Source organism: Protopterus annectens, chromosome 6.part1, assembly GCF_019279795.1.
Source record: "Protopterus annectens isolate FY-2018-M chromosome 6.part1, PAN1.0, whole genome shotgun sequence".
NCBI classification, from domain to species: domain Eukaryota; kingdom Metazoa; phylum Chordata; order Ceratodontiformes; family Protopteridae; genus Protopterus; species Protopterus annectens.
This window is the reverse complement of record NC_056738.1, coordinates 125,052,117-125,071,140: the sequence shown is the minus strand read 5'-3', so window position 1 is coordinate 125,071,140 and position 19,024 is coordinate 125,052,117. Positions and strand designations below refer to the sequence as shown.

The 19,024-nt window shown below is 37.1% G+C and overlaps 1 protein-coding gene across 1 annotated transcript in view; it reads right to left on the bottom strand.

The window, feature by feature from the left end:
* MAP3K20 (mitogen-activated protein kinase kinase kinase 20) overlaps positions 1-19,024 on the bottom strand; it is a 1,351,048-nt gene that overhangs the window by 352,217 nt on the left and 979,807 nt on the right. The window contains exon 15 of the mRNA XM_044075552.1: positions 619-711. Coding sequence (XP_043931487.1) covers positions 619-711 — 93 coding nt within the window. The remainder of the gene's footprint in view (positions 1-618; positions 712-19,024) is intronic.

The following is a 19,024-nucleotide window of genomic DNA, read 5'->3' as shown; positions in this document are numbered from 1 at the left end:
ATTAAATATATTTATAGTGAAGAACAAATACATTCTGCCTAGAGATAAATACATAAGGTACAGCATATTATTGGGGGTGCTCTGCCTCAGCATTCCAAATATCACCAGGGCCAAAGCCCATGGCCCACACAGACAGCGTAGCACCTATGCTGATGTGATGTGCACAGTTAACCTTGGTTTCAATTACAGTGGTGCCAATTTAAATAAGAAAACACTGTCACACAGGTGATTTCCAGAAGGGATTGTAAGTATTCTTATCTTTTCAAGTTTACAGCTTAAGCGAAATATTGTCCGTCAATAGAGATGCATATCTGCAGTATGAGATAGTCACAATTTGTTATTTTTGCCAACCAGATCAATTCATTCAGTGCTAACCACTGACCAAAGCTGAATTCAGTACAAAACACTGCAGAAAGTAAAAGAACCTATAGCAGGCCATCTAATAAAATGTCTCAATGGCAAACATATAATATTGTCAAGTTTTCACAACAGTATAACACACAAGCAAATTGTGTGCACCTCTTATATCACCCAAAATTAATTCCTTAAATGACTAAGTAATGTGAAAGAGAAATATTTAGCAAATGCATGTATCCATGTCTTCTAATGTGACTATACCTTTGTTCCAGTCCCCTTTTTAAAATGATAACCAAAAACCAGTTCAAGATTCACATTTTTTTCAGCATTCTCTTCATCTTCTGATTCTGCATCCTGTAAGGAAAATATACAGTTTGCCGTTCAGTCTTCAGTAAGCAAGATGTGCTTTTCATTGCAGCATTATGATAGTGCTTTTTACAGTGTGGTAAAAGTTTTATTAATATTTAACCATAATAAAGAAAGAATGGGTTGGAAGGAAAAACTGACTAGGTAAGCTAAGCAACTAGAACAAAATTTCATTACACTCAACATACAGTCAGTAAATTTTACAGAATATAAAAAGGCAACAGCTATTTATACAATTAAAGTACACAAGTGACATTATTATTAATCTGCACACAGTAGTTTAAATTCCTAAATTTCTAGTCATTAGATATTTTCATCAAGTTGCATTCTGCAAACAGCTTGTAGAAAAAAAAAAACTATAACACCAAGGGTTTTGTGAAACTTAGAAATGACTGCTCAGAGTGGTCCTGCAGGAGAGGCAAGTCCATCTCTCTGCATTCCTTGTGGTCAGTGAATTTGGAAGTGGCAAATTGTGCACTTCTGACTCAACAAAAGACATCTGACAATCTGAACGATGTGTGTATATGTATAGGATCTATATTACCATGTCAAAAGACATGTTCGCCGAACATGCCTTAATCGACAAGGAAATATCGACCTGCTAAAATCTTGAAAACAGCTGAGTCAGCTAACTTTTTCCCCAGAGGGAAAAAAAAATTGCTTGGCCATACACAAAAAAAAAAAAAAAAAAAAACCTTTCAAACCCTACAACATGGGGGGCTTTGCCCCCCACACTCCCCCTAACTAAATATAAGAACTCCGAGATCACACTACAGTGGAGAAAAGGGCAAATCCCCGATGACGGCCGAGCAGTTTTTCCCCCCTGGGAAAAAATTTGCTGACCGGCCATTTGGGATTTTAGCAGGTCAATATTTCCATGTGGACTAAGATGTGTTCGGCAAACATGTCTTTCGACATAGTAATATAGACCATGTGTGTGTGTGTTTATATATATATATACATACATACACACACACACACACACACACACACACACACACACACACACACACACACACACGAGTCTGTATGTATATATATATATATATATATATATATATATGTGTGTTGTGTGAATGTGTGTGTGTGTGTATATATATATATATATATATATATATATATATATATATGTGTGTGTGTGTGTGGTGTATGTATATATACACACACACACCACACATATATATATATATATATATATATATATATATATATATATATATAAAGACAAATACTAATATATGTACACTCACACACACACACACACACACACACACACACACACACACACACACACACACACGTATCTTTGTACAACTTTCCATGCCCTATGAATTCATTGCAGCTGCCAAAATGATCCATAGCAAATGACACTGTCTGTTATGACATATATTGGAATGGGAGAATTAAAAAGTACCAGATGCCTGGATATATATTACCTAAGCAAAAGTTCTGAAAATAGTATTAACTCAGTAGGCAGATATTGCTAAATGAAGATTATTCTAAAATATTTGACTCTGTGTACATTTTACTATATCAAAACAATTCCAACAGGTAAACTGAGTTTTATGATACATCTTTAGCTGTTTATTTATTGTACAAAATGTATACATAAGAGCTTCCCTGAAAATATTCATCACAATGACAGGAAGACATTTTACTGGCACAGTTACGAATCATGGCTTTGTCTTTAACTATGATTTCCTTAGCATAATTCTCAAATTTGAATTTTCAAACTTTAATAGGGATGTCCTTTTCAAGGTTTCTTAAAAATCATAAAATAATGGCTCATATCTACTTGAAATGCAGGTGTCTTTCTGAATTTTGATCAATAGCAGAGCTGTTTTATTTTACCCTAGTGTAATATTGAAATGTCTTGCCCTTTTTCTTTACCATACTGAACTGACAGGCATATAATACGGCCATTCATTAGTACTTAATTGTCATTTGTTTTTTGATCTGTGAGTAGAACTGACTATCTTCAGAACAGATATACCAGCGCCAAACAGAATCATGTGAATCCACTGACAGCAAATCTATACAATGCCAGTAGACTGAAAAAAACTGCCAAAGCAACTTTTGGTGAACCACTAGTTATATATTTTTTGCAGGGTAAGCCGCTATGCACCCCATTGTGGGGTACACCATCCATATCCACTGAACTTATGTATACCTAATCTGAGGTCACAAAACAGTGTAGAAAAGCTCAAACTCAACTAACTGCGAAAGTTGTTTAGGCAGCTTTTCTTCAATCTACCAGCCTTCGGTAGATTTGCTGTTGATAAACTGACAGGATCCTTACTAAAGACGCTTATTATACCATTCTAAAGAAATGTATCTAGCTAGAGGCATAACATTTTAACATCTTTACTAAGACTAAGTAGGACAAGTCAATATTTAAGTCATGGAGTGTAGTATAAAGCCAAAGAGAAGACTTTAAACTATTTAATGTAAATGATGGGCCCACATATATCAAGGAATGTGTCTAAACTGCTTCAGAAATGCCCTGTTCAAGTATGTCTGATGTGCTCAGTGATTTCAACCTCTCTTCTTTGAGGATACATTTTTATACTTGTTGGGTTTGATTCTTTTATCATAAAGAATCTTATAAAGGGTTTAGTCAGGAATACATATTTTTAGAACAGATGGTATGGCTAAATGTTGGGAAAAAAAATCACACCTGCCCTTCTAACCAAATGGGAGTTACTGGAATGCAAACCTAAGTTTGTTAGAGTATTAAAGAAATTTAAACAACTACTTACTCATTTTCTTTAGTGAAAAAAGAGGAGTTAATAAAGAAGTTACATTAAAAGTACATACAATCTTTGGCATCAAGATAATTTTAACTATCACTAATCATTGCTCCAGGGGGATAAACAGATGAGATTACTGTTTGATCTCATCCTGCAAATAACCTAGCTGCAGACTTAAGTCACATTAATTCTTGAAATCTACTAAGTAGAGCCCTCAAATAATTATTATTAACTGATGGAAACTGAATACCTGAAGGGAAAAGCAAAGTTCAATGCAAGCATTTCTGATTATTAAGGTAAAAGGAAAAAACAATGCTGATGTTTCAAAAAGACTATTAACAGACACTGCTGAATAAGCAACAAAAACAAGGATATCATCAACAAGTAATTATATTTTATATTTATTCCCACTCACAGGCTCAAATCAAAGTATGATAGATTTAAAGTATACACAGAATTTTCTTAAAATGTTGTGCAAGTGTCTCACTGGAGGCATTCAACAACTTTGTTTTGTACTTCTGTTAATAGAAAAAGGGCTCCGTGATCATGATCGTGTTTTAGTCCTTGAAGAATTATTATATAAAGGAAATACTAATTCTGTAAATTGTACTGAGACTAGCACTTAGTTTAGAACTAAACTAACATTAAGTGAATATATTTACAACTAGCAGCGTCAAAAAGTTTCTACTGCAAATGGTCTGACATTGTCCAGTTAAAGCTTTGACTGAATTGCAAAAAAAGTATTTTTTGCACAGGCAAGCCTTTCTTCATTCCCCACATCCCCTTATTTAAATATGCCAACTCTATGCTCATACAACCATGTTGTAAACTGGAGAATCTAAAATCTTTGAACCAGAAAGTAATTCTTCAGTACCTCCTTTATTAATGATTAGGATCTCTTTCTCTTTTTTTTTAAACCTTTATTGAATTATCACTTGTGATAAAGGCACATTTAAATTTATATGAACGTAATCAAACTGTATTAACAAGTTCACAAACATTATATTTCACATATATTGCTATATATCATATAACCTAAGCAACATTGCATAAATTATTCAATTCCTGCCCATTTTTTAATTCCTGCCAATTTTTTAACAAGAACCATCTTTATTAAACCATCACTTACGACATAGGCAGTCATAGATCTATATACATGAAAATAAACCACATTGACACAATCCTAGTTGCTAGCATTTTACATCACAAACCATACTGACACACTCCCAGTTGCAAACATTATACATCACTTATAATCTACCCAATCATTTTCAGTTAAACATTACATTGCTAATTTAAGTCCTGCCTTCTTTTAAGCCTCATTCTCCCCTGTATGAATTGTTTCCACAATTCCCATTTTTCCTCTGTAGTTTGCTCTTACCCTTTTCTAAAGACCTCAGTTCCAGTTGTTTTATCTCTGTTACTATAATCACTACTTCTAGTATAGTTGGATTAGATTTTCATTTTCTAGTAATTGCTTTTTTGGCAACCACCATAATTAGACACAGCAAGGTCTTACCATGTCTAGGCAATTCTGATTGTGTATAGCAACTCAGAAAAATCATCTCCCTTGTCACACCAATCTGCCCAACCAGCATCTCCGATGGTGCATCCCACAGGGAATCAAAGTCCGCCAACTCACCACACTCACACAAAATATACTCTCAATCATCTCTTTTTTTCCCCATCACACCTCCAACATTTGCCATCTACCAGATAAAAATTCTCTGGAGTCTAACTGGGGTATAAAAATATCTATGTAAACATTTCCAAGCAAAAATTCTAAATCTTCTAGATTTTGTTTCATATTTGGGAGACATACATATATCCTCCCATTGTTTCTTTGTGAATTGCTTATCCAATCTATCTTCCCAATCCTTTCTAACCTTCTCTGATTGATTCTTATAGTTTTCATGCAATATTTTATATGCTAGACTAATTATTCCTTTTTAATGGCAAGATTCTACTAAAAACACTACCACTGCTGATCTTTCATTTAGCCTCCCCCCATTTATTTCTCTTTGCCTATATTCTGATATCAATCCTTGATAGGGAAGGCAATCTCTGATCAGCAGTTCAAATAAATTCTTGGCGTCTTCCCATTCTATCATCTTTCCCTCTCTAGTTATTTGCTCCCAATACCTTGGTTCCTTTGCCAGCTTTCTCCAAACAATTCCAGCCCCCTCTTGCTATTGTCTATATCCCTAATTGCAGTCATCTTTATCAGCAGAATCTCCATTCTCCATTCCCGTGTTGGCTTAGTTCTTAGGATACCATCTGCTAGTTTATAGACAAAATATTCTGTATGATTATTGTTCTTCTCCTTAAAGACCTCTATCCAAAATCCCAGTCTATGTATAGGATCCTTAACTGTATAGCTCCGAAATACCCCCTCCCAATCTACCCTGTTCTACTGGAAGAATCAGCATATCCCACTTGACACTTATCGTCTTCCCCTCCCAAATAAAGTCCTTCAGCTCTTTATTAATTGTTATCCACAACTTCTCCTCTGGTCGATAAACATATGTCAGACCTGTGTATAAGACTAATGGGACTAAAAACAATTTAACTGCTTGTATCTTACTATCCATATCCATATAACAAAGCTTCCATTTTCTAGTTTGTGTATTATCTTTTGTTTAGTCTCTTCTTACATATCCTTAGCCACGCCATAATCATTTTTAACCCATACTCTAAATACTTCATTTTATCATGTCTCCATAAATATGGATACTGCTGAACCAATTTATATTTGGGTACATAACTTACCGCTATTGCCTTTGTTTTAGCTTCATTAATTTTGTATCCCAAAAAGATTTGGAACTGTCTCAAAATGTTCCACAACACAGTAATGTATCTTTCTGGTTTTGTCAGGTGTAAAGTTATATCCTCTGCAAATGAAGACAGCTTTTCAAGACTACCATACCAATTATATCCTTGAATTTCTGAGTCCCATATTTTCTTTGCCAATGGTTCTAAATATAATAAAAATAACAAAGGGGAAGGAGGACACCCCTGCCTGGTTCCACTGCTCAAGCAGAAATGATCAGAAAGGACTCTACCCACTTTACTTTTTGCCTCCAATCCCTCATATATTTTCCTGATCAACCTTCTAATGTTTTCAAGAAATTCAAATGCTTCCATTGCCCTGTTCATAAAGTCCTAGCTTACTCTGTTAAATGCTTTCTCTGTATTCAGACCCACCACCAACATTGGTATTTTCTTACATTCTGCTTCCCTCTGGATCATCAATGTTCTGTTAATGTTGTCAAATGTTTGCCTCCCCTCTACAAAATCACACTGATCCATATCGATCAATTTTGGCATTACCTTTGCCATTCCTTTAGAAATTACAGACATGAACAATTTATAATCATGCTTTACTATTGAAATAAGCCTGTATGAAACTGGATCTGATGGATCTTTACCCTTTTTAGGCATTACAGCTACCACTGCTTTCTTCCAACGTGTTGTTACTTCTCTTACTCTTAAAATATTGTTAAACAAAAGCTTGCAGATCTTTATCAGTTTTTTCCATTCTAGCTTCCAAACTTCTACAGGAATACCATCTATTCTTGGGGACTTTCCTGTAGATTGGTTATACATCACAATTTTTATCTCATCTCTTCTAATCCTGTTAGTAATTGAGCCTCATCTACCTCTAACCTTGGCATATTTAACTCTTCCATAAATATTAACATTTGTATCTTTTCTTGATTTCCATATTTCTCTACCTTATACAGACTTTCATAGAATTTCTGAAATATTTCTAATGCCTCTACCTTCCTTGTTATAGGTTCCCTAAGCTTAGTGACAGCACTTTCTACTTTCTGTTGCTGAGTCACTGTGCTAAAAGATTTTGTGCTCTAGTGTTAGTATCAAAAAAATAGTTGCTTAACAGCAATCTTTCTAAACACCTGTACATTAGGCAGGTACTCCCTTATTTTCTGCTTAGCATTCTGCAGTTGATCCTTTTCTTGTTCTGTGAGATTCCCCCTATTCTGCAATACTTTAACATTTGTTAGTCCCTCTAAATAATTCTTGTTACTTCTTAACCATAGCTCCCTTTCTTTTATTTCCACCCTGTTTTTAAACTCCACCTTAATTTTATCCCACTCCCTAGCTCAGTGATGACGAACCTATGACACGCATGTTAAAGGTGACATGCCACAATGTTTTAGGTGACACACCAGCACTCACCAACACCTGAGTTACCAAAGAAACTGAATCTACAAAAATACAAGAAACATGTGACCCTGCACTTATCTATTAAAACTCAGCAACAAAAAGGTCATTAATTGATGTTAATCAAATCAAATGCAGTGTGTTCCATATTTTTTTCTGTTCAATTCAAAATTACTATTAAAAGTTGGGTAATTTTTTGGTGCACTATTTTAAGCCCAATTATCAGTGCATATATTGTTTTCTCTATTGTAAGTCACTGATTTTTCTTTTACTTTTATAATACAAAGCAGCACATGATTGGACTGTATTTTTTTTAGATAAATGAATATGTAAAGCATTGTTTCTCTTCACGCCAGCAGACTCAAGATAGTCATTTTCCAAATTTTTAACATGCCAAGCCCAAAAGGTTCACCATCACTGCCCTAGCTATATTTTCAGAAGTAATTTTTATCCTCTCAAATATCTCCTGAATAATCTTCACTACCCATTCCTTAAATTTATCTCTTTCCAACAGATAGTTGGGAAACAGCCAGTGTCTCATTTTTATTTCATTACCCTGTGTTTTTATTTAGTTATTATTGGCACATGATCTGAAATAGTTATTGGGTGAGTATCAATATCAAGGCCTTCAATTAAATGCACATGCTCCTGTGAAATGTAAACTCTGTCTAGCCTAGCTCAGTTTTTGTATCTTGGGGGATAGTATGTAAATTCACACTGAACTCCTATTACTGCATTCACATCTTCCATATCAAATATTTTCATAAAGTTCTCCAAACATCTTCCCTCCTTTGTTATACTTTCCCTTCTGGGCCTCCCAGACACATCTTCACTGCTGCAAATCAAATTCCAGTCCCCATATAGAACTAATACTCCTTACTGAAAACCGATTATTTCTCATGGAAGGTTCTTCAGCTCTATTACAGCAGTTTTAGGTGGACTATAAATACATGCCATTGTAATCCTCCTCCCTTGCCAGTAGCCCCTTAGTACTACAAATCTGACATTATTATCTTTTTTATCCTCATCTATTACTATTGGAGCTCCTCTTGCAATTAATATTTCCTTTGTCCCAGATATTCCATTGAATAACCACCCTCAAAACCTATCTTTATCAAATTCACATGTTCAGTTCTTTCCAAGTGTGTCTCCTGTAACATCGCTATTTGCACTGTACATTTTTTAATATAGTTCACTATTCTTTCTTTTTTGGGATTTATCTGTGAGACTTTTGACATTTAAAGGCATTACAGAAAACATCATTGTATTAAAAAGTTATTATTCCCACCTTTTATGTATAGCACTTTTTTTGTTAAATGTCTAGTTCCAGCTTTTGTGTTACATGCGTACACTGTTTGGCAGGTTGAACTTTTATATAGTTATTTCTTGTCATATCCATTTCAGCCTATGTCACATCTTACAAAACTTTCTGTTTTGCTGAAGCTCTCAAGCAAAAAAAAAAAAAAAACAGTCCCTCCAAAACCCCTAAAACCTACTAATTTAATACTAACACACAATGCTATGTACATCTTCAAATACTAACATTTTATCCTCCTAATAGGAACAAATATCCCAAACTGACACCCACACTCACAAACATGAGTTAACCTAAAAGAAGGGTTGCTAAGCCGCATGGTGCAGCCTGTGCTTCTACTAAGTGCTAACTGGTAAACTGGTTTTGTCTTGCCTTTATAGCTCTCTCAGTTGGGAAAACCCCTAAATGCTTTCAGAGAAAAGTATCTCCTGGACAGTTTCTCTTTTCTTTTTTCCCAACCAATCACTCTCCACCAGACTGTAGCCAATTTCTGTTTATCAGATTGTCTCCATGGAGATATCAAAACCAGACATCCACATCCTCATTATCAGATTGTTTCCATGCAGATATGAGAGCCAGATACAGAATTGCTACTAAGCATACATTCATCTGCTAGAAAAAACTTAATTTACTTGCTTTCTCTTAAAACTTGTTACTAAATCAAACTAAGGTCCTTAATCCAGTCATTCTCCCATGCAAGAATGAGAATTTTTTCTTCTGTCATGCTCTTTTAACCAGGCTTTTTTCTGTTACGTTACAGTGCCTATATTTCTTAAAACTGAACAAGAAGAAAGAAAAAAGTGAGAAAGAAAGGAAAAATAGAAGAGCAGAGCCCATTTGCAATTCCCATTACACTTAAAATAACTGAGAAAACTTTACTCTATAAAATGCAAAGAAAATCATACACCTCAACAGTAGTACTATTAAGAAGAAAAATATTTTCTTTACTTACAGTTAACTTTCTCCCCTCTCTTCCCCTCCCCAAAGTATTTTTTCCAAACATTAATGGCCTGAAGTAAGGTATATACTTTAGAGTCCCCCTCAAATCCAACAAATTCTGAAAAAGTCCAATAGTTCCCGACTTTCTTTTTCTGTCACATTTCTCAAATGTAATTATTACATTGTACTGCCACATTATGATACTGGTTTTATTAATGTTCATCTCCAGCTCCCAAATCCTGTCTCTGCTTCATTTGTAATGTACTCTCGATTCCTCTAGTCAACTCTTGTGCTCCCTTCCTTCTCTCCAACATTTTCCATTGAAACAGTGGAAAAGGTTTCACAGGTACAGTCTCTCTGTGGTCTTTATTAGCAGAAGAACAAGCAGCAGAATCTCCTTCTGTTTTATACTTCACTTTTTGTTAGACAAACATTTGCATTTCCTCCTTAGCATGTACTTCATAAAAAAATAATTTTGTCCCTCCAGGGAAGAATACCTTGAAGACACCCTGATAGAGCAGTTTGAATCTCACACCTGGGACTTGACATTCCCTGATGTACAATGGGTAGTCATACTCCACAAATCGTCTGCGATCTCCCAGTTTTAGTATTTTGTCCTTCTGCCACACTTTTGTCAGAATCAATGCCTTCTGCTGGTAGGATTGCATCTTTACTATTAAAGGTCTAGGGTGTTTTCTCACAGCCAGGTTTAGAGCACAGATATGATGTGCCATTTCAACTAAGAACTCTTGCTGTGGAATACCACTCTAGTTGCTTATTTGTGCTTTCACAAAATGAATGCAGTCTGTTCCTTCCAGTTTCTCTTGTATATCTGAAAATCTAAGGTTGTCCCTGCATGCTCTGTCCTCTAATTCTAATTCTATTATTTTTATGCATCTTTTCCTGAGCAGTTTCATATTCAGCCAGCCTTTTCTTCATTTCAACCTCTGATTTTTGCAGCTTTATCACCTCATCTGAATATCTGTTTAAAGCTTCCATTTTTTCCATCCTTTTGTTGTGTGTGTCAATATATTCCATCAGTGTTTCATTTATTTTAAGCAGGTCTGGGTGCTGTTGTCATATCTTCCTATAGGTTACTGGATGTCATGTCTGGACGTTGCATTGCTTTTTGCTGAACAGGTGCAGAAGTTTCCCCAGTCACTGTTTCTTCTTTACTTTTTGTAGCTGATTTTTTCTCAGGTGCTCTGTATTTCTTTTTTCCTGACATGCAGCCAGTACACTTACTAGCCAGTTACTGAAATTTACCCATAAACACAAAAGTCTACTAGCCTTCTCTGTTGAGTTTCTCTTTTCACACTGGCTCAGCTAGAGTTAAGCTGTTACTCAATGTGCAGCCATTTTGAAAATAATGATTAGGATCTCTTGATACTGTTGTGAGTTTGGTTCTTCCACTGTGACCAGGGAGAGCCAGTTCTAGCATGAATAGTTTTAATCAGTTCACATTTTCATCATCATGAATCATTTATGGTCAACTTTAATAAGTTTCTACTGGCCTGAACAATAGAGACTACTGACTTCATAGGGTCATATAAAACTGTAGTCCAAGACTTATATCATGAATTAGGGGCACTCATGCAGGATAAACTCTATTAAATATGGTTAAAAGTGTACTCAACACAAAGAATGTCAATATTTTTTTTTAATATTTCCACTGAAATGCCATCAACTCCAAGAGATTCAATACCTTTCTGGTATTAAATGCATAGCTGCAGTTCTAACATCATAATATAAGCACTAATTTTTCAACCTGGTCCAGAGTTAGGCTCTTTATATTGTTATTGTGACAAAAATCTAAAACGTGAAGAATCTAAACTCACTGTACCATTAACGGAATGAAAGTAAGATGTAACATGAGTTAATATACTATTAGTATTACTTTGTAAACTCTTAGTTTCAGTGTTGTATGTGTCTTTAATATGATTTCTCAGAGTAGTTACTATTAAACATCTTGCTAAGTTCTTAGGTTCATAAATACTTACTAGTCTATTGGTCTGTGAGGATCTTAAGAAGCCTAGCCCTGCATTCCCGTGGTAATTACTAGCCCTTATAATTTGCAATATGAATCCCCAAAGATGTGTTACACAAATATATGTTACTTACTTACTTGTTGCCCCCATCCATGAAGACCATTGGATTTAAACCAGATGTTAATTTGTGGTCACCCATGCACTCATCCATGCTACTTTTAAATAGAGTTAGAGAAGTACTCTGCATTATGTAGAGGGGAAGGGTGTTCCTTATAAGTGGCATTCTCTGTGATACTTATTGCTCTGTCCACCATCTTCTGTTAATCAGGCAAAGGAGATTGAGGTCCATTGAGCAGCTGTTACTGATGCCACTGCACTTCCAAATGTGTAACACGCCTAATAGAACAGGATCCGTTGAGACTCTATACGCGAGACAGAGGTTGCCTTTATGATATTGAGAAGACAGACATGGGTTTTGAAATGGTATGCCTAGTTTTTATGATTTTGGCTCTTGATTTTTTTTTTTTTTTTTTAGAGAGGAAATGTTGTGGTCTTTCCAGCCATGACAACTGTTTGGATAGGTACATACTGAAGGAGGCATTATAAGCAAGGATCAGCCTAATGAATTACGATTAAAACAATTATGTCCTTATATCTGGAGGCTATACCCTTCAGTATAAGCTGTGCGATGAAAAAGGACTTCCTTACAATAGTGGATACATGGTAATGAAGGACAGTTCTTTGCCATCATAGGTTCCCACATCTATAACTATAGGATTAGTTTCCAGAGTGATCTTGTCATTTTGGTAGTTACAAATGGAGTCATGCTTGCCAAAGGATAAGATTATACATTTCTTGGCATTTAGTTTTAGTCCATGGTTTTGGTACCGACTATTTGTTTGGGGTAGACCCTCAAGTTGGATAATGGTATCCTCTGTGGAGTTTATAATGGCACATTTTCAGTCATCTGTAAACTTGTCAGTCACAATCCCTTAACATTAGCTTTGACCTCTGAGAAGTAAATGTCAAACAGAACCCTGGGTCACTCCACTAGTGATAGGTCTTTTGGAGGAGGCAGAGCCACTCACCCTTACCTCCTGTGTTCTATTTGTAAGCCATTTGACTATCCAATTTACATAGGGATTAACATTTAGCTGGAAAAATGTATCTATGATGCCAGAGTGTAGAATGGTGTTGAACACCTTTGCAAAGTCCACATAGGCAGTGTGCACTGTCTGTTTATAAGCCTTTGGGGATATTGCACAGAACATAAACTTTAATTCCTCAGAGTTATTACTGATATGGTGTGCATCTGTACACATAAATACAGACAGACATTCCGACATACACACATTATATACATGCATGTGCGCGCGCATGCACACACACACACACACACACACACACACACACACACACACACACACACACACACACACCACAAAATTACTTGATCAGTGACTGCTGGAAAGTTCACTGACTTCCATTCTGTTGACATCACAGTATTAAACTTATTTAACTCAGCAACTTTGAATGCATACAAAATCTGCACAAAAACACAAAGCAATGTTTTTTGCTGGAAAGCAAAACCACATGCATCCCAACATGAAGTGCAGTGTTCCCTACTTCCACATCTTTATATATACTAACTCTGGGATTACTCAACAATGAGAAAATGGAGAAACTTCCTAATGCTAACCATGCTTTCTCAGTATATTCCTATACTGCCTGCAGATATACTGGATAATTAGCCAAAACTGTCCGATTACTTTTCTTTTCATAACAGGTAAGTAACTGGCAGGGAATACCTTAGGTGAAATGGCAAAGCAGGTAAAAGGCTCCTTGGCATTGCCCTCTGCTCACTGCCCCCACCACACTCCTTGCACCATCTTCCAGTATCCCTTCAGTTTGTTTCCCCATCCTGGCCTCCTCAAATCATTTAGATTACTTTGTTCTTCCTTTTCTAACATTATTGTCTTACTCTACAGCTTTATCCTGCATTCATGCAACATACCTTAACTAGGCAAAAATACACTCCAATAAATATTGATGAAACAACTGAATTAAGCCATGGGTCTGAGAACTGCTATGTCCTTCAAAGTCATAGGAAGCAATAGGATCCAAGATGTGCTGACATGCACTTCTGAGTTTTTTAAACAACCTTTTCATCCAAAGATTGTCTAAACAAAGCAAAAAAAAACAAGATTAAGAAAATAAATTCAGCCTTATGCTTCAACTTTGTTTATTCCTGCTTCCGTTCAATACAACCAAACTGATCAACACTGCAAAGAAATAACTGTGGAGGAAATGACTGAATTAAGCCATAGGTCTAGGGGCTGCCAGAAGCCATGCAGTTATCAATGTTCTAAAGTGCATTTTAGAATATTTTCCAACTTTTTGATCCAATGATGACCTGAACAAAACTCATGAGTAGGGAAAGAAATTCAAATTGTTTTTTTTTTCTTTCAAGGAAGAAACACATTGCATTAAAAGATTAATGTTCAAAACTGACAAAAATAGCAGTTCACAATAAAACGAGAAGACAAATGCCTGAGGGGATACATAAATTATATCTGGGAAAAGTACCTGCCACCCTACACCCACCTCCCAAAAAAAAGATAGTCACCTGTGTCCACAGTCATATGCTGCTGCCCATACACATAAAGGCACACATTTACTGCATGCCCCTTCATTATTATCCCCAAATGACAGTCACCTTCTTTGTCTGAACACGAGAAATAAGGCAAATTCAGGGACATTTTATGAATTCAGGAACATCTGAGAAGTATGACTATCTTGCTGGTTGTCTGATAGGGTTTAAAAAACATCTACTATGAACCGAACCATTCTCCATAAATGCACCCTGGCTGAAGGATTCAGATCCTCGCAGTGCTGCATACAGACTTCCATTACTGTCTGTAGTGACACTATTAATTTTACCCCTCCCCCCCGTTGTCAAAGTTTCTGGACTTTCACTTTGTTTCACCAACTGTGATCTAGACAATGAACCAGAATGCCCTGGAGTTTGTTACCACAATGTGGGGGGGCAAGTTAGAAGCAAGAGTGGAGTATCTGGGTTAGGAAAGGGTAATAAGAAGGCTATTAATTGGGAAAACACAGCAGAGCAGAGTAATGGGGACTGGCCCCTTTAAACCAGCATACCTGAGTTTACAGGTAAGGAATAAGTTACTAACCTATGCCTATTTAAGGTCAGGTTGCTTTCAAAATGGAAGAAATCATTTGGGAGTCCACAGCAGCCTGGGCTTCTTGTACTTTGGAGTTTGTTGTTAAAGAGAGACTCTCTTAGGCTGAGGCAATTGGCTTCTAGGTGGAAGTGGATGTCACAAGATGGGTTGCCAACTGGCTCATGGACAGAACCCACATGGTGAGAGTTGCGGGAGCTAGGTCCAACTCTAAACCAGTTACAAGTGGCATTCCCCAGGGCTCAGTCCTAGGACCCTTCCTATTCGGCATATACTTCTCAGAGGATAAAGGCACGCACAGGAGGACTATGGCTGACCAAGTTCGCAGACGACTGCAAACTAGGGGCTATAACTGACTTTTTGGCTGACACAGAAATCCTCCAAAAGGGTCTCACTGAGATGGATACCTAGTGTCAAATGCATAGCCTCAAGCCAAATGCCAAAAAGTGCATAGTCATCCCCTTTGGAAAAAACAAAGTACCCACAAACTACCACATAGGTGGCAGTCCCCTAAATATGGAAGACATAATAAGGGATCTGGGGACCCAAGTAGATAGTAATCTCATCTTTGATAATCACATTGCCAAAGTGGTTAGAAAATCCTTCTATGTGGCCCACCTAATCACAAAAGGGTTCGCATCCAGATCAAAAGAGGTCATTGTGCCCCTCTACTCATCACTCATCAGATCCATTATAGAGTACAATGCCGCATTTGGGATGTACCTTACAAGACACCTGCAACAGCTGGAAAGCCACAGAAGTACCTCACCAAGAGGATCACTGGCCTCAAACAGATGCCCTATGCAGCTCGACTGAAGAAACTCCAGCTGTACTCAGTTGCATACCGCCTACTCAGAGGTGATCTCTGCCTGACATACAAGGCCATGTCTAACCCAGAATTGATGGACATGCTCCACCTAAAGAAAACCTTATCCCCTCGAGCCACACGCTCTAGGGATCTAAACCTCACCACAACAATAAATAGGACATGCTGGAGGGATAGATCCCTGTCCCAGAGACTTCCCGTGCTTTGGAACAAGATCCCAATCTACATTAGGCAGAGCTCCTCGCTAACACTCTTCAAAAGAAACCTTGACGAGTGGATGGGAAACAGAAAGTTTACCTCGGGGATCACTTCAGTGGTGCTGCTGGACAGAGGCACAGTGAACTAATCTAAGGGGGCAGCGAAAGCCAACACATTCTGGCTAGGCTTATAAATGCCTTCGGGCAGATAGCCTAGTACCTACCTATGAACCTATGTCAAGTGAGAGATCTGTAATTACCAGTGAAAGTCCTGTAAGTGGAGAACCTGGAGACTACCTGTATCAGACCAGAGTGAGTCTGACAAAAGGCTTATCTTCTATTTCACCAAAAGAAGTCATGGTGATGACAGACCACCTGCAAAATTCCCTAAGATTCAGGAAGATTCTCAAAACAAGAGTAACTGCTTACATACAGCTGCCACTAAGTTTGATGATAAGAATCTCCAAGTCAGAGACCAGGTAAAGTTATGCTTTCAGACCTGAATGTGTTAGTGACCTCCCTACTGCTTATGCATTATAACTACAAAGTAATCTACAACACACACATACACATGCATACACACACTCACATAGAGATACACACAAACATATCCATGCAGCACAAAAAATCTCCTACAGATAAAGAGTAAAACTCATGGAGAGAGACACTCACACACCCACATGCATGCTACCACACACACACGCATGCATATAGAGATAGCATCACTATTCTCACCACCCACAGAGAAACCAGCCAGACACAGACACACACACACACACACACACACACACGTTACCACAATCATGTCCTTAAAGACAGTCACACTCATGTCCACACACACCCAAAGAGATAGGTCTATGATATCTACCTGTACTTGTGGTATGAGTCATGACTTTTCCATAGAGGGTGAATTGGTGTACACTGTCAGAACATGGTGCACATTTTTTTCCTTCCTGTGAAAAAATTAATTCTCCAGAGTGATTCTCTGAATCACTCTGCAGTGATATTCTTTGGCAAGTGCCATTTCTGGAGTAGAGCACATTGCTAATTTGCATTAGCCATTCTCCAAGACTGCTGCATTTAAATCAGCTTCCCCAGTGAGACCACTGTCTGTACTAAGGAGAGCGCCTGCATACTGCATCAGTAGGAGAGCGATTGATGAATAATTCAGGCTTGCCACACTGAAGACACCTTTGCAGGTAGGGCTTTCACAGTTCAGTAAGCCTTTCTGTTGTCCAGACATGATCTGAATCACAGTGAGCATTCCCTTGGACTTTTGGTTATTGTTTTGTGTTGAACAGGGGAAGACTGCTGTACATAAACGAGTGTAATTTGAACAGACTGTCAGCTTTAAAGGAGACTTAGCGCTCCTATGCTGACTATTGGTGCAACAGCAGCATACAGACAGAAATGTTTACTTTGTTATAAGCTTTACATGTTGTTGCTGTTTTTACCTTTGGTTACTTTTCCGGCAAAATATAGCCCATTATTATGGTTTACTAATAAAACCCTTCTACTTACTTATTTTATTTTACATTTGTTGACCGGGGATGCCCCACTGGGTCAGTGGCTCCTTTTCAGCAGAGGACCGGGGACAAAAACATATTAAAAACACTACAAGAAATCGATAACAATCAAGAATATCATAACTTAGGTAAATATAGGTAGCAAATAGCTTATGCATAAATAATAAAAATTGAGAGAGCAATATAAAGTGGAAAAAAAGAAAGCTATCAAACTAGCATGAAATAGCTTGTGCCATCATATGGAAATGATTGGTTTTGGTGGTAAATATTTATGAGATACACGTATGGTACATGAACAAGAATATGGCTGACTGTTGCTATGCTAGTGTTAACTTGTTCTAAACAGTGAGAGCTAAGGCAATGTTGAGGTGAAGTACAAGAAGAAGGAATTTGATGAACCTGTAGGAAGCTTGAGATAGGTAGATAAAAACAGGAGCAGTAGTAAACTTGAGATATGTAGAGAGAAACTGGAATTCCGTGAGAGAAGGGATAATTTAGATGTTAGAATTTAGTAAGGGAACATATATTTTGGTTGTAAGAACAAGGAAGGACAGAATGATCAGCCTGGATTACTGCAGCAGCAAAGCTAGTTTTTGGTTAGGTGCTCCTTAAAAAGTAGTTTAAATTTGGATGTGTTGCTAGAAATTAGTATTATCTAAGGCATGGAATTCTAGGACTTAGATATTTGGTGGGAGAATAGAGAGTTACTGTAACGAATTTAGTTACTCTGAATAGTAGTTTGGTGGAGGATGTTAGTGGCCTGCTATTTGAGTAGGGCTGTGCTAAGCTCTTGAGTGCTGGACAGTCGTCTGGATGGTAGAAAATAGAATGAATGAAAGTTAGTGTTCAAGGGATAGGAGACTGGGTAGTTCAATCCAATTTAATTTATGAAGTGCTATGCAGTGATGTGATCTGTAAGGGAGGTTAGTAGCAAATCTTGTGATATTGTTATAACAAGACTCTAGTTTAAATCTGATTTTCTGAGATTACTGAATATTGGTCAGGCATACAGAATGGTGGAGAGTAGATAAGCCCCAGCTATGGAATGTCTGGTGGCCTCAGCTAGCTATAGCTTGACTCTGTGTAGTGAGCGTAGCTTAATGTTGACCTTTTTGATAATTAGAGCGATGTGTTTGCCAAATTTTAGGTCGTTGTCAGTTGTGAGTTTGGTGTGCTGGACAGGTTCAATTTTAGTTTTATTGGCAGAGTAGATAGTGAAGGGGAGAGAGTTATCAGGAACTTTGCTATTAGTGAAGAGCATAAGCTTTGTTTTATCTGGGTTGAATATGAGTTGAGAGTCTGAGAGGTATTTTTTAATGTGTTGGAAAGACTGTTGGGTTGTTTGCAGGAGTTCTGGTAGGGAAGGAGCTGA